The following is a 15,000-nucleotide window of genomic DNA, read 5'->3' on the forward strand; positions in this document are numbered from 1 at the left end:
CGCAGCCCCCTTGTAAGTCAGTTGTTGTTATCTAGATTATAATTAGAGTCATCCCTTCCCTTGCAATGCTGCAAGAACGTGGCATATATATATATATATATATATATATATATATATATATATATATATATATATATATATATATATATATATATATATACACACATACACATACAGAATTAATCTATTTGATTCTGCCGATTCACTTCATGAAGAGTTAATTTAATTTTAACCTTGCACGTGCCCTAAAAATACAATGGTTCTCCCGTCAGTAGTTACCCTGTTGTTTGACAGGATTGTATGATACTATGTACATATGTATGAAACGCATGCATATATATATACATATATATGCATGCGTTTCATACGTATGTACCTAGTGTGCGTGCTTATGTGGGTATTGGTTATTAAGATCAAAGGTACTCTGTTTACTAGGTGAGGTGTATTTCTTTTATTTTGTCCACATCAATACGAAACTAAGTTACATGACTGAAGCGATACACACTGAGACCAAATGGCTCTTCTTTGATATGGACGACGGTGAAAATAAAGTTTGCTGATAATCTAAAATGAGGTTTGAATGCGCGAAAAAAGATCATTCCAAAGCAATGGTATCCTTGCAGATACAGCAGGGCATGGCAACTAGCCTTTGTTAGAGATTATCATATAAGTATTCATTAACAAAACCTCATTAACACCTTCTGCAAATTAATGAGTTAAATACGCCAGATCTCGGTCCTGCCTCCCGGGTTATTAGGTATTCACACCGTGACACTTCATTGGGGAAGTGTGTACGCTCTGCTCTGTCTCCCCATTCTTTCTTTACTTTAGAATGTTCTTACTTAATATTGATAGAAGATGAATATGGTGATGACAGGGTTCATGATAGCGACGATAATGGAAATAATCATTCTTAACCAAAAGCCTAGTCTGTGTCCTCTACGGTATTCGTGACTATGTGAACACACGCACACACACACACACATTTATATATATATATATATATATATATATATATATATATATATATATATATATATATAAATATACAGTATATATATACACACATACACACAAGCGCACGCACACACACATGTATATATATATATATATATATATATATATATATATATATATATATATATATATATATATATATATCTATATATATATATATATATATATATATATATATAAATATATATATATATATATATATATATATATATATATATATATATATATATATATATAAAGGTGTCAGTGTATAAGTACATATTAAATTTATATTCAGTAAAATCTAAAGTACAATATGGGAAACTATATTACCTTTCCAAACACTAAAGATTTATGGATTTTTCTTGAATCTTTTCAGACATTGTTGAGTTCCTTATAGTATCATTCAATGTTCTCTCTCTCTCCCCACTTTCTCCTCCCTAACCCCCCTCTACTCTCTCTCTCTCACTTCCTCTCCCTCTCACTCTGTCTCTCTCCCTTTCCTTTTAAGATAGTTGCTTCAATTGCATTGCCCAGCATTTTTGACATTTTCTATTTTACTCATTCTAACCCCCATCGGGAGTGTTACTATTCTCGGCGACCTCGAAAACTATGGATTACACACTATATCTGTCATTTTTGACATTTTATTTTTCACCCCTTCTCACCCCCGCTTCCTATCGGGGCTGAACTTGGACTTAAAGGGCATCAGGAGTGTTACCATTCACCTCAGCGTCCTCGAAAACTATGGATTAGACACTAATATCTGTCGCTTTCGGTTATTTTTGCGTTACCCCCTTCCCAACCCCACCCCCTTTGGTGCTAGTGATTTCTGACCCCCACCCCCATAGTATTCTTTTCCAGATAGTAAGTCATATGTATACCGAAATGAGGTATGATTAATTTGTAGAGTTTATTTAGTTATTAAGTCTACAGGCAGAAGTACCCCCGTGTCAAGGAGGCCCTTCCCACACCTACCCCCTTTGGTGCCCTTTGGTGCTTGTGATGTCTTAGCCCCACAGTATTCTTTTCAAGATAGTAAGTCAAATGTATACCAAGTTTGGTTGAAATTGCTCAATGCGTTTCAGAGTTATGCTGGAACATATACACACACACACACATACATACATACATCCATTTTTATATATATAGATTATACATGGTACTGAAAAACAAAGGTGAATATATTCTAATTTTGCATGGGTCCATATGTTAGATTCACAGATTCTGGCATCTCGCTCCTTCTCTAGAAGTATTCCCAGTGATGACGTCGAACTGATTTGTTTGAAGCTGGTAAAGCCAGCCAAAGTTATCTTCTTAACATGAAAACAGTATTTCAGGAAATTACATGTAATAGGTACGATGTATTATCGTTATATGCTTAGACCCTTTAGACATTTGAAAAAGTGTCCAAGTTTCGTAACACATTCAAACCATTGGAAAAACTCCTTACTTAATTAATAAAGCATCCGTGATCTTGAACATTTCACTTCCCTCAAGCAAAGAGGTAAGTTGACAGAAACTTCCGCAAACAAGCGAAGGCACAAAATAACTTTCACAGCGCCACATTCAAACATCAGGAATTCTTCTTATGATGATGCCATCAATAAAAGTTAATTACCTCAATGCCTTATGTCAGATGTTGACATTATCTGAGCTAAAACGTGAATATACCGGTTAGAAGGAAATGTTTGGCTGAACTGCTCATATGTCAGACAATGATTTATCAGTGATTGCCACTTTGAACTCTGACTCTGCCTGCAAAACTAAAGAAATGAAATCAGTGTTGATTATTAGAATTCATGGTTAGTGCAAGTGGAGCTAGGCATCGTTTTGTAGCAAACAAATAACTTTATTTGCCCTATGTAACAAAAACATTATCTCCAGTTGAGTAAATGTTATTGCATGACCAACAGATCAGAAATACGGTAAACAGGGAACATCCTGTTTGCAACAATATGATCTTTATGTCTTGTATTCAAAATATAGTAGCACAGTTAAACACCAGATTCCTGACCCATCGTTACTAATTTTGACTCAAGCATCCAAAGTAATCCAGATCAATTGAGCGATCTTCAAGACATTGATTCTGTGAAGTTCCAAGAACTAAGTTCTTGCGGTTTACTCTAAACGTTGAAAAGAAGAAGATAAAGAGTGTGGAAGTTTAAGACGTAGCTCGTATTTTGTTAAGAAACACTAAGAAAAGTAATTTTAAGACTAAACAAGTAACAAATGTGCCGAAGTTCCTTCGCCGCAATCGAGTTTTCTGTACAGCATATAATGCTGTATGAAACTCTCAGCCACGGCCCATGAAACTCTCAGTCGCGGCCCATGAAACTTTCAGCCACGGCCCGGTGGTGGCATGCGTTGTTGGCACCTATAGCGGTGCCAGATGCACGGTCATGGCTAACTTTAACCTTAAATAAGATAAAAACTACTGAGCCTAGAGGGCTGCAGTTTGGTATGTTTGATGATTGGAGGGTGAATGATCAACATACCAATTTGCAGCCCTCTACCCTCAGTAGTTTTTAAGATCTGAGGGCGGACAGAAAAAGAACGGACGGACAGACAGAGCCTTCTCAGTAGTTTTCTTTTACAGAAACTACAAGTGTATAAGCAGATCGAGCATATATTTATTTTTCAAGCGTAAAATGATATAACATCTAAAAGCCGTGATGCGAGTTATGTGTTGTTTAGCTTAACATTTCCAAAGAAGATCTTCAGTCTTTTATTTCATCTAGAAACTGAAAACGTCTTGAAGATAACCAAACTTCTAAATTTTCAAGGAAATGTCCAAACGCATAGTTTTTATGCCGCAGAAGTTTGGAGGCATTGATTCTTTAAACACAGGAAGACACCTAAACTAAAACACAGTCAAAGAGAATCATATTTTAATAATAAACATATATTGTAGTTACATATAAAGGAATGATACCAGGAAGGACATAAGGACACTTAACCCTAAAATAATAAGACTACAATCAATGATTAAAGCTTGTACCAAAACAACGCCTTTGAGGGCGTTTTAAAACACAATAGACGTTTTGAAATACACACACACACACACATATAAGTGCTAGCCTCAAGCTGCTCTGATCACCTGTATCTATTGCAGAACACCTGTTACGATTAAGCACACTTGTTCTTGAATCGCCTGGTTTCTACTTGCGTTTGCACACCTGTTGAAATCCTGACACGTGTTACCTTTAGGTAATTTGTTGAGGTCGAAACTTTTAACACTTTTTCGTTATTATCATGAACGAACTGCGTGCCACATTTTCGTTCTTTCATTTTTTCCTCTTTTTAACACGTTCTGATGATAATTATATCTCGAATAAGGTACAGTGAGCGTTTTCTTTTGATTTCCACGTGGCTCTTCCAGCATCGATCTGGAGGCGCCAGATGGTCATCCTCACTGAGGAAAATCCAACCTGCTGACAGGAAGGGCCGCGTGGCTCACCTTGTTCTTAATAATGACAGTTCATGATGAAAGGTATCAAAATGTAACCGTGTTCGTTACATATTGAATTTTCTGACAGAAATGAATTTCAAAAAGCTATCAAATTGTTCTTGGCATTTGTCCATTAAGATGTGAAGTTAATTTTACCCAATATATTAAGTAGACCTTAAGAGCCACTTTTGCCAGCTTTGGCTGCATGAAAAATGTTTGTAACTCATTTTTTTCCTTTATGTTCTTGCATTACCCGTGTCTTAAAATGGGAAATATCACAGGAATGATTTTCACGATGTTCAAGCCCACGTAAGTGGGAATTTATATTAAGAATACAAATAAAGCCTCCGATTCTTTAGATTTGAAAACATTGCAGCGCGTTCCTCTAATTGGATTCCATTCCCATTTTTAACCTTTTGGTTCATTTTCAGGTGAATACCCTGTATATTGATATGTTCCGTTGACATTATTTTTTTAATTCCTACAAATAATCGTACTTTGGTTCCTACGGTACTTTGCTAATTCAGTCGAGTGGACGATTTCCAAAATGGCTCGGGTGTTACTGGCTTACCTTGTGTTTTTCTTATCAATACGAATTTGAATCTTTTACTAGCAAGGATTTTACTTGAGATAAGCAAATAAACAGCAACCCATTTTTACCACTCAGATACTCAATGTCTCAGTCGGTTTCTGGCGAAATTGTATAAGACGTTGGAGGAAAACACTAGCATTTACCTTGAGCAAGAAGTCATTTCCTCCAACAAAAAGAAATGGCTAAACCGATGCACTGTTTGTCATTATAAGCGGTCAAGATTTCATGGTTTTGCAACACCAGAGGATTCTTAATTAATCAGTGAACTTCGCGGGTTCTCAGAGCAGCTAGTTTGGGACCTTTAAGAAGAAGCAACCTTCGTTTTTACTTACCCTAAGTCACAAAATTGTTTGAGTTGAACAGTGTGATGTTGATAAGTGTTGTTGCTATTTATCCAAAATATTTTCCTTTGCGGAAATGGAAATGGTATGTCAGTGCTCATTAATATCAACGGGACTTGTGTGATAGCATAAAGATAAGTTCTGATAACAAAGGTTTTCATAATGCAGAAGCCGAGAATTCTGGCAACTTGGTGCCCTTTAAAACCCCAGATCTATTGGGAAAAAGAAGAAAGAGAAATTAATATGTTTTAACACCGAAAAAACCAACGAGACGTGAGACTGGAAGTCCAAAAAATGAGACAGACAAAGAATTCCAAACCCACATTATGAATGTAGTATTAAATATTAAGCAACTGCATAAATCAACATCAGTGTGATGTAGACCAGCGTGTTTTTCTTTTTATTTATTTTTTTTTTGTCTTATTTCCCCAAGTTACGGGCTTTAGTAAATACCTGTACACCAAATTATCCAAGATCCCTATGGCATGCAGACCTAATACAAAACCATTTTATAAAAAGCAATCGTGAGTAACAAAGTTTATGTTCGTTGCAAATCTTTTTTTTTTTCACGACCTTGTCAACAGATTGTCATTTTTCTCTTCAGGGCAGGTAACGATAATGCTAAATGACACGAACATGTAGAAAAAGGATCATTAAAAAGAAATCAGTGGTGAAAATTTACATGAGCATCATAGGCAACTGGGAATTGGTGTATCAACATGTTATTTTGGTTAAGCATTTCTTGTTGCATTATTCAGAAGTACGAAACAGTAAGCTCGTTGAATTCCCCCAAAACGATAATGAAACAATATTGTAAGTAGAGTCAGGTTAGAATTAATTTTGATGTCGGCATCTCCTTCCTCTTGAATCTTGGTGGTTAGATTAAAGTGATGGATTAAAGATACTTCGAACGAGCAGAAAGTTCCAGGCTTGAGGGCACGTCCCTCGACTCATCATTTATTCAATCTAAGACAACAAGTTCTCTTCCTAACTACAACTGATTAACTTTATCTATACCCTCATATCAACGGAAGTTGCTTCTTCCCTCAGGTAAGCAGGTGACTATTGCAACACAACATTTTCAGTAAATTTATAAAATTATTATCCGAGTGGCATACACAGTTCAAACCATATTTTATAAAGAATACAATAGCGAACAAAATACATCAGACATCAAAAGTAAACACCACTTCATTAATTAATTGTTAGAAAATACGTGCAAAGACAAAAGATAATTCATTAGAAAACGTATGGTGACTTACAAGCAGACATACACGATGATGACATGGCAACAGACATCACTGTAAAACGTAAAATGGAGGATACTGAGAACTCGAGTCAGTTTTATGGGATTCAAAAATATTTCTATTTTCCCTAAGAAAACATTGCGGACAAGATGAAATTCATAACTGAAAAAGAAAAGAACAGAAATTTATATCACGCTTGGAAAGTTATATAAGCGGAGACGTTTTCACTCAACGAATGTACCCTATCGACAAAACTGAACAAGGAATTTGAACCGAAGATAGGCCAAACGTTTATCGCGAGAAAGCGGTGCGGGGGAGGGAGGGGATGTGTACGTGCGACGAATGGCAAATAAGAACTAGATTTTGCTTAATGAGCTGAATTTGAGCAATGCTGCATATCCCTAATGAATAAATTAGTTCTAAAGATACCTGTCGTTGTCATTTGACTGCCTGCGTTACACACAAACACGTGCCGGCAGGCCTTGATCCATCAAGTAGCTCCCTAAATAAAGTTCATCCGTTGATTAGTTCGACTCTTGAATAGACGAAAGTGGTAAAACAGTTTTATGGCAACCAAACTTTATGATCTCAAGAAGAAGACTATTTTTTTCTCCAGGATTAACTTTATGGATTAAATAATAAGTTCAGTACTATTACTGGTCTTTCGAAACACGAGAAGTTGATAATCCCATATATTTAATGTTGTCTCTCGGAAACATATATGCCCAATAATTTTGATAGGAAAACCTTTACTTATGCAGTGGAGATAAAAAGTCTCCTCTTTTCCTCTAGCTAATCACTGTTACTTACAGCGAGAATTTAGGCCCTTAAACCCAGCTGCTAAACTTTGACATCGCTCTCGAGTTTCACTTTCATCGCCTGACCTTCATTATCATAATAAGACGTTAAAGAGAGAGGGAGCACTATCATAGAGACGTCAATTTATTGCTGGCCGCAATTAGTGCTACTGAGTCTACTACCATCCCAACCTCTGTGGCACAAGTGGTGGTGACCAGTAGCCTTTACCGCGTTCAGCGAAGTAGAACAAAAGTCAGTCAGTGGTGGACGAGGGGTAGACACACACAGAGAGAGAGAGAGAGAGACCTCCCGGTTTACGACTGCGGTAACTTAATCGACTCTTTATGACTCTTACCTTCTCACAAAACAGAAAACTTAAAATGTCCTTTTATGGTCGATATTTAGAACACCACTGAGAAACGGAAGAGCGACAGAGGGCACCAGCCATATCATAAGCAGCGCCATCTGTTTAATAGAGTTTAATGTATGGGAGGGTGGAGAAGGGGACAGACTTCCACGCAAATTACAACTTAGTGTTTCTTTTAGTGGGTAGGCTCTCCCATGCCCAACGAAACGACGTCACTATGCAGGTCCTTCAGGAGATTTCTTGTTACGATAGGTCGTGGCCGTCATTGTTGGTTTTACATATCCCATGGGAAAGTTGTCATGCTGGGTGATTCTGAAGCTTATATTGCGGATATCCAGAAACAGAACGTTTAAAAGTGTCCTGATCAGAAAAAATCGAAATAGAGATGTGCGCTGTACATGAGAGTCTACAGTATGTGCATATACTTGTTTAACTGACACTATAATTGGTATTTGAGAAAAAATCTGTTTGGAACCACTTGAATGTTCTTACCAAAACCATATGGATTACAAAGTAATAAAAAAATCTTTACAAATTTTAAACACTTCCTTACGTTATTCATGAAAACAGTTGAGAAAAATCATTGGCATATGTCATAAACCTGTTTGTTATAATTTGTGTATCAACCAGCCTACATAGCCAAACTGTTTGGAGAGAGGATATTTTGGATTAGAAAGGTTACAGGATTCGTTCCATTAACTGAGGGCCTTTACAGTACTCTCATCAAAATGCAGTAGGACTGGTATCAAACAGACTGGGATAATAAGCAAAAAAAGAAACCATTGAATTACCTGCAAGGAATTTTATTGACCTTTTTAGAGATTTAGGTAAAACGTTTCTCTGCTACATAAATAAACTGTATATCCACACATGCCTTTTCTGCAAGTACAAATTCGTGTACATTTGCTTACCCGAAAACCAGTAGTTCCCGCTAGGGTGATTATCACAAATCATCAATATATACATATTAATACATAAATTTCAAGGCTCCTCATAACCATCCATGTGACAAGAACATGGTTAGATAAAGTATACATAAGTAAGAAGTGCTGTGTAATAAATATAATATCCTTATTATCAACCATCTTATTTCCTAATCTGCTACGGAAGCATTATTCTCACACAATATATCGTACAACAGGTAAATGAAATTAAATAGATAGTAAACATACAAACAAGCATTTATACACAACTCATTTATATATGAAATTCACTTATATACATAAAATCACAAGCACGCAAAATTACTGTGTGAAAGCCTCTTCATCATCATCATCATCATCATCATCATCGCGAAAACCCTCGAGTAATTTCACTCTACTATCAAAGCAGCGTAATTGCCCTTCTCACTCACACAATGAGAACTCGTGCATGACGCACAGTTCAACGGTACATATCCACTTATATTCAAGGTGGACTCCAGGAATACAGAAAATAGCTCTGAAAATAAGAATGATAGATCATAATCGCAGAGATATGAGGTCATCTGACCTTTTAATCATATCAAATGACATGTTGTTTTCAGGCTATAGTTACATGTAATACTCCAATACTTTAAATGAGCCACATTATAACATTGACTCACATTGTTTATATTTATTTATTACATGAGACAAAAAGATAATGCATACTAATTTTGCACTTCAGTAAGTGCAAATGCAATCTGGAAACCAAACTGGAAAACTACGACAGGTAAATGTCCGCTTCGAGTGCAATATCAAGAGAATAGCCAGTCTCTTTTACAGTCCTGGGGTTTCCATAAAGCTCTCTTAATCTTCACGTGAGCAAATGAAGGGCCATGTCAGTCAAGATCTGTAACATGACGAGGTTAATTTATTATATTTATATCTAAAACTTCCATAATTCCTAAGCTCCATCTTTAGTAAAGGCATCTATTAAGTAGCAATGCTTACAAAATATGATTAGGCCAACCCTTCAAAACAAAACAAAATATAACATAACACACCATTGGCTTTTCTAAAACGTTTAGAAATTAGACATCAACAAACAATCATCCACTAAAACTATATAAAAAAAAAAAGCCTTATGCCCTTACTTTCCTGAAAGCTTTCCTTACATGATGATGTATCAGTTGCACCGAGAAAAGAAAACAGGAATGAAGAAGAAAAACAAGAGACGTGAGGAAGGCCATCCATCACAGATTTACCCGGGTCGGCGACATCCGTCATCGATGAAGAGGCATGTACTGTAACAACTACAGCCCGTTTTAGATGTGAGCAGCTTTAACGGCAGCTTATTTTAGCTGTAAACAACTAAAACGGCAACTCATTTTACCTGTAACTCTAAACCGCAGTTCAACTTTGCTGTAAGCAGCCAATAACGGCAGCTCATGTTACCAATTGCTGCTATGAAATGCAACTCATTTTAGCTAAAAGAAGCTAAGAGTAGCATCTCATTTTTAGCCGTAAGCAACTACGAAGGGCTTCTTGTCTTTCGCCGAGCTTCCAAAGGCATCCAATGTCAAGTCTTCACAGAATAGCTTACTGTCGACAAACTTACTTTCTTTCAAAGGCCAGTCGGGCACCTTTCAGGCTACATGAATAAACAGTATCTACATATCTATGGCTTTGGCAGACTAGCAATGTGAAACTTGAAGTGACATGACAACGTGCGAATAGAATAAAATGATATACAGTTTAAACATAAAAATGTAACAAATAGTGACTACGAAGCTTCTTTTGGTATATCACTGGTGAGGAAGGCGTTGAAATCACAGTTAATTCGTCAACACAGAAAGAAAGACATGACCTTTCTTTCATGATTTCTTTCCGTTTATCCTCCTTTACATCCTGAGATGCTTTCGAGAATAAGGCCCTGAGTAGCTCCTTTGTAACAACCTCTGTTGACGGCTCGCCCTGGTCACAGGCCTTTGTGGAGGTACATTTCTTTCTTGACTTGACGCCATGCTCCGTGACCGAGTGACAATTTCCTGCAAAGGTGTGTCTGCAGCCGAAGAGCTGACTGCGACTGTCTGTGTGGGTGTGGCTTCTGATGAGGAGGAGACACCTGGCTTGGAGGCAGAGGCAGACGAGGACACCGCCGACGATGGGGAGTCGGAAGACGAGGTAGTGGTCAGTGACTCAGAATTATCGATGCTGCTCACACTTTCCTTTACCACGACTTGCTCCTCTTCAACCACCAGTTTCTTTGAACTCACCTCTGAAGGAGTTGCTGGCTGTTTGGAACCATCTTTAGGACAGTCACTCGATGCCTTTTGGTCATCGGCGGTAGAAGGAGGTGGGGTTTTCTGTGCATCAGCACTGGCGGTTTCAGTTCTTGGCTTAGATTCTGAAGCATCAGAAACCTTCTGAGCATTGTTATCAATATTTGTGCTAACAGGCTCCCCTAACGGCGGAAGTGGTGTTGAAGCTGCAGATTCTGAAGGAAGTGGGGCTACAGCTCGTCGTTTGCATGGCGCTATTACCTGGAAAGAAAAAGAATATATATCAAACTTGATGAAGTTACTGAAAAAGTAAAGTAAGTATATCTTAGTTTAACCAGACCACTGGGCTGATTAACAGCTCTCCTAGGGCTGGCCCGAAGGATTAGATTTATTTTACGTGGCTAAGAACCAATTGGTTACCTAGCAACAGGACCTGCAGCTTATTGTGGAATCCGAACCACATTATAGCAAGAAATTAATTTCTATCACCAGAAATAAATTCCTCTTATCCTTCATTGGCCGGTCGGAGATTCGAACTCGCGGCCAGCAGAGTGCTAGCTGAGAACGGAACCCACCCTCCCAACGAAGAACTTGAAGTTACTGAAACATAAACGAAATCTCATTCACGCTAAATCTTCCCATGAAATAAAAAAATCATATCGCGCAATTAAACAATCAAGTTTAAAACAAAAGAATAAATTTCAGGAGATTAACAGCCTACCCTGTTCATTGTTCACTCATTATATACCTTTCATCTGCAACCGTTACCAGACGCACGTCCATTTACATTAAACCTTATTTCTTGTAGATTTTTCATTAAAATCCAGACCCATCGCCTAATTAGTTTACAAAGTAATTGATATAACATCGTGTGTATAATAGGAAAAAAATATAAAGTTTAGGAAGAGAAGATGGGAGACAGGAGTAAAACAGTGAAGAAATGTTTTAATAATAATAATAATAATAATAATAATAATAATCGGCAGATTCATGGAAGCCAAAGAACGTGATGGTAATGCCTTGCCATCGAGTTCATAGTAATATCGTCACTTGGAAAATGACATTTGTCTTTTGTAACCATTTACTCTTGATATTTGAGCGATGGTCCGTGAGCGTTCAGTATTACAAGACCTCACGTTATTTTTGTTGCTTTTTTTTCTACTGATGCTTCATTCCGCTTTCTTTACTTTCAAACATTTTCTCAATTTGGCTTTCTGCTGTTCCATACGAATGTTTTCGTATTTTGAATAATATTAACAAAACGAAAATGAAGAAAATTATTAAAATATCTATATATTTATATCTTGCTAAAATTGATTGTTCATCCCTTAAAAACAGTATTTCCGAGTCGTCCATGAGAATTAAACCAATTAAAATCGCGATGAGTAAATTTCAGTTGTGTGCTGCCACAGTTTATTTTCCTTCCTTTGATATTCTACTCATTTATGTCTTCAATATGAATAAACAGTCTCATCGAGACACTTGACTTGAAAATGTATGATAGTATTCAGATTTTACAAGAGGAACCCCTTGATAAAATCCCGTTTCGACCATTGTTTTTACGAAAAACTAGTTATCTAAGTGAAAAGCAAGTTAGGAATTCACAAATGAATATATCATCTTGAGTATCACAAATAAATCCAATTCGTTTCACATAATTGTACCTGTTCTGTTCATGTGTTATGATCATTTTGCCTTTTGGATGCTTGCCAGAGAGAGAGAGAGAGAGAGAGAGAGAGAGAGAGAGAGGCTGAAAATTTAAGCTCCCTTCTACTTCCATGTTAGTGACTTGGCTCCTCAGGCTGCTTAATGCGGCTGTCTGTCAAATTATTATTAGCCCTTTAAATTATGAAATGTAATGTGCCTGCCAATCACCATAATGGATGCCATCCACATAAGCTGAGATCAGCCAGTAAACCGACGACATGACTTCGAAAGGAGTTTCATATGAAGTAGAGAGAGAGAGAGAAATTCTACCAGTTGATCTATGGTTAGGGTGTCGTTGACAGATGTCTAAAAGTTTCTCTCGATGAGCTTAGTTTTGCTGTTCTGAGACGGAATAATTAATCAGTTAATGAGTAAGATTATCAAATTGAAATCCTACTTTTCAAGAGAGGTCACCTCTTGCAATGAAGAGTCTCAAATGGGAACTAAGAGAGAAGGAGAAATTTCTGTCTTACGGGGAAAGAAAACTCATTTTGATTGATTTCACGTATTTCTTTCAGGAACTTGAGGTACTTTTATTGCCGTTGTTTCTACCTGGTTTGTTTTTGTTTCCCATTTATTTCGTGTTTTCTTCACATTCTGTTCCGCGGAAGCCTACTTTGCTGGTTGACTGCCGTTTAGCCCTGTCTTACTGGAATGCGTGCAAATTCCAGTATTAATAATAACAACAATAATTGGTGGTTATTTGCCAGTTCATCCACTTTTCTGCTGATCCTGCCACGATGAAGTAAAGACTGGAAACTCAAATACATTTTGACTGCGTCACATCCTGAGTATCTCTCAGAGTTCACAGGCTTTCGCCCAGTGCCTCAGTAATTTCACAAAAAATTATAGCAACTTTTAAACCACACACTCTTCCAGATTTCAATATACAATGAACTTTTATAGATATCACGTCAAAAGCATCTTAATCTTTCATTTATTTTCCGGGATATATAGCCTGATAACATTATGTTTAAAAGTGAATATATGCATACCTACACACACACACACACACACACACACACACACACACACACACACACACACACACACACACACACACACACATATATATATATATATATATATATATATATATATATATATATATATATATATATATTACATCTTTCACAGAGGGACAGAGAGATGAAATCCGTTAGGTGGTTTCCGAACTGATGGCAAAGCTTGCATAACATGGCCTCTTTGATACCTTAATGGGAGGGCCCCGTTTTTTTTTCCTTAGTTCCTCTTTTTCAATTAGGGTCAATCACGTGAGGAATGTCTTTTGTTGTGTGTGTTTTTATCCCTTTATTCTTACTTATTTCATGTTTCTATAATGCTCATAACGACATTTACTGTTCATTTGATGTTTCTTTAATTATTTATAATGAAGGTGAACCACTGTAGTATTCTTATGTCTTGTTACATCCGATCCTGTTTGTTTATATGTGCCTACGAGATATCTAGTTATGAGTTGTTGTATTGTATTACCCTCTGAGTGTGCGCCAATAGAACTTTACATGTGTTTTTATTATTATTATTATTATTATTATTATTATTATTATTATTATTATTATTATTATTATTTTGCCGGTACTAATTTCTTGTTTTCCTTAGGTCCCCTGTAATGTCTCTGTTATATCTGTATTCTGCATTTGTAATTGGCCATTACCTGAAATTAGATATAACACTATCTTTTTTTTAAGGTAAATCAGCCATCCGAGGATATAAAAGGGACTGAATCCTTTAGAAAGCCTGTATTCTAAGTAAAAGTACGACACACCGCTCGGGGAATGGCTTATCTGGTACTGATATCATCCTGATGAAAATGTCATTTCCAAAGCCATAATAATTGAATTTACTTGATTAAATCTATACATCATTACATGTACATACTCGCATACACGACTTCATCTTTTTCGAAAGAGACCGAAGAAATTCGAATTTCAGAAATATCAGTAATATTACAGTCGTTTCTTTTTCAGTTAAAAGTTTTTCTTGAAATTTCTTATGACATCCGGTTCTCGCTCAGAAATTATTACTTGAAATCCCTCCCCCTTTCCTAGCTGCTTCCGGTCGACTTCCGCTGCAACTCCACTTCCTTTCTTCCTTCCCTTCCTCTCTCTCTCTCTCTCTCTCTCTCTCTCTCTCTCTCTCTCTCTCTCTCTCTCTCTCTCTTTCCGTTCACTTTTATGCAAGCTTATAGACAAGAGTCTGCAATACCCGGTATAGTATTATATGTTAGAAATTTTCATCATCGTCCACAAAATTTTACTTGACTACACAAACACGTATACAGTACATATATAAATAA

At 36.7% G+C, this 15,000-nt stretch overlaps 1 protein-coding gene and 1 long non-coding RNA gene across 9 annotated transcripts in view; one reads left to right on the forward strand and one right to left on the reverse strand.

Moving 5' to 3' along the window:
• Positions 1-15,000, forward strand: part of LOC136845709 (uncharacterized) — a 257,178-nt gene that overhangs the window by 31,639 nt on the left and 210,539 nt on the right. The window lies entirely within an intron of this gene.
• LOC136845708 (uncharacterized) overlaps positions 8,580-15,000 on the reverse strand; it is a 191,271-nt gene continuing 184,850 nt past the window's right edge. For all 8 annotated transcript variants that reach the window (XM_067115875.1, XM_067115878.1, XM_067115880.1 and 5 more), the window contains one exon: positions 8,580-11,237. In XM_067115875.1, coding sequence (XP_066971976.1) covers positions 10,596-11,237 — 642 coding nt within the window. In that variant the 3' untranslated portion in view covers positions 8,580-10,595. The remainder of the gene's footprint in view (positions 11,238-15,000) is intronic.

Source organism: Macrobrachium rosenbergii, chromosome 14 (assembly GCF_040412425.1).
Source record: "Macrobrachium rosenbergii isolate ZJJX-2024 chromosome 14, ASM4041242v1, whole genome shotgun sequence".
Lineage (NCBI taxonomy): Eukaryota > Metazoa > Arthropoda > Malacostraca > Decapoda > Palaemonidae > Macrobrachium > Macrobrachium rosenbergii.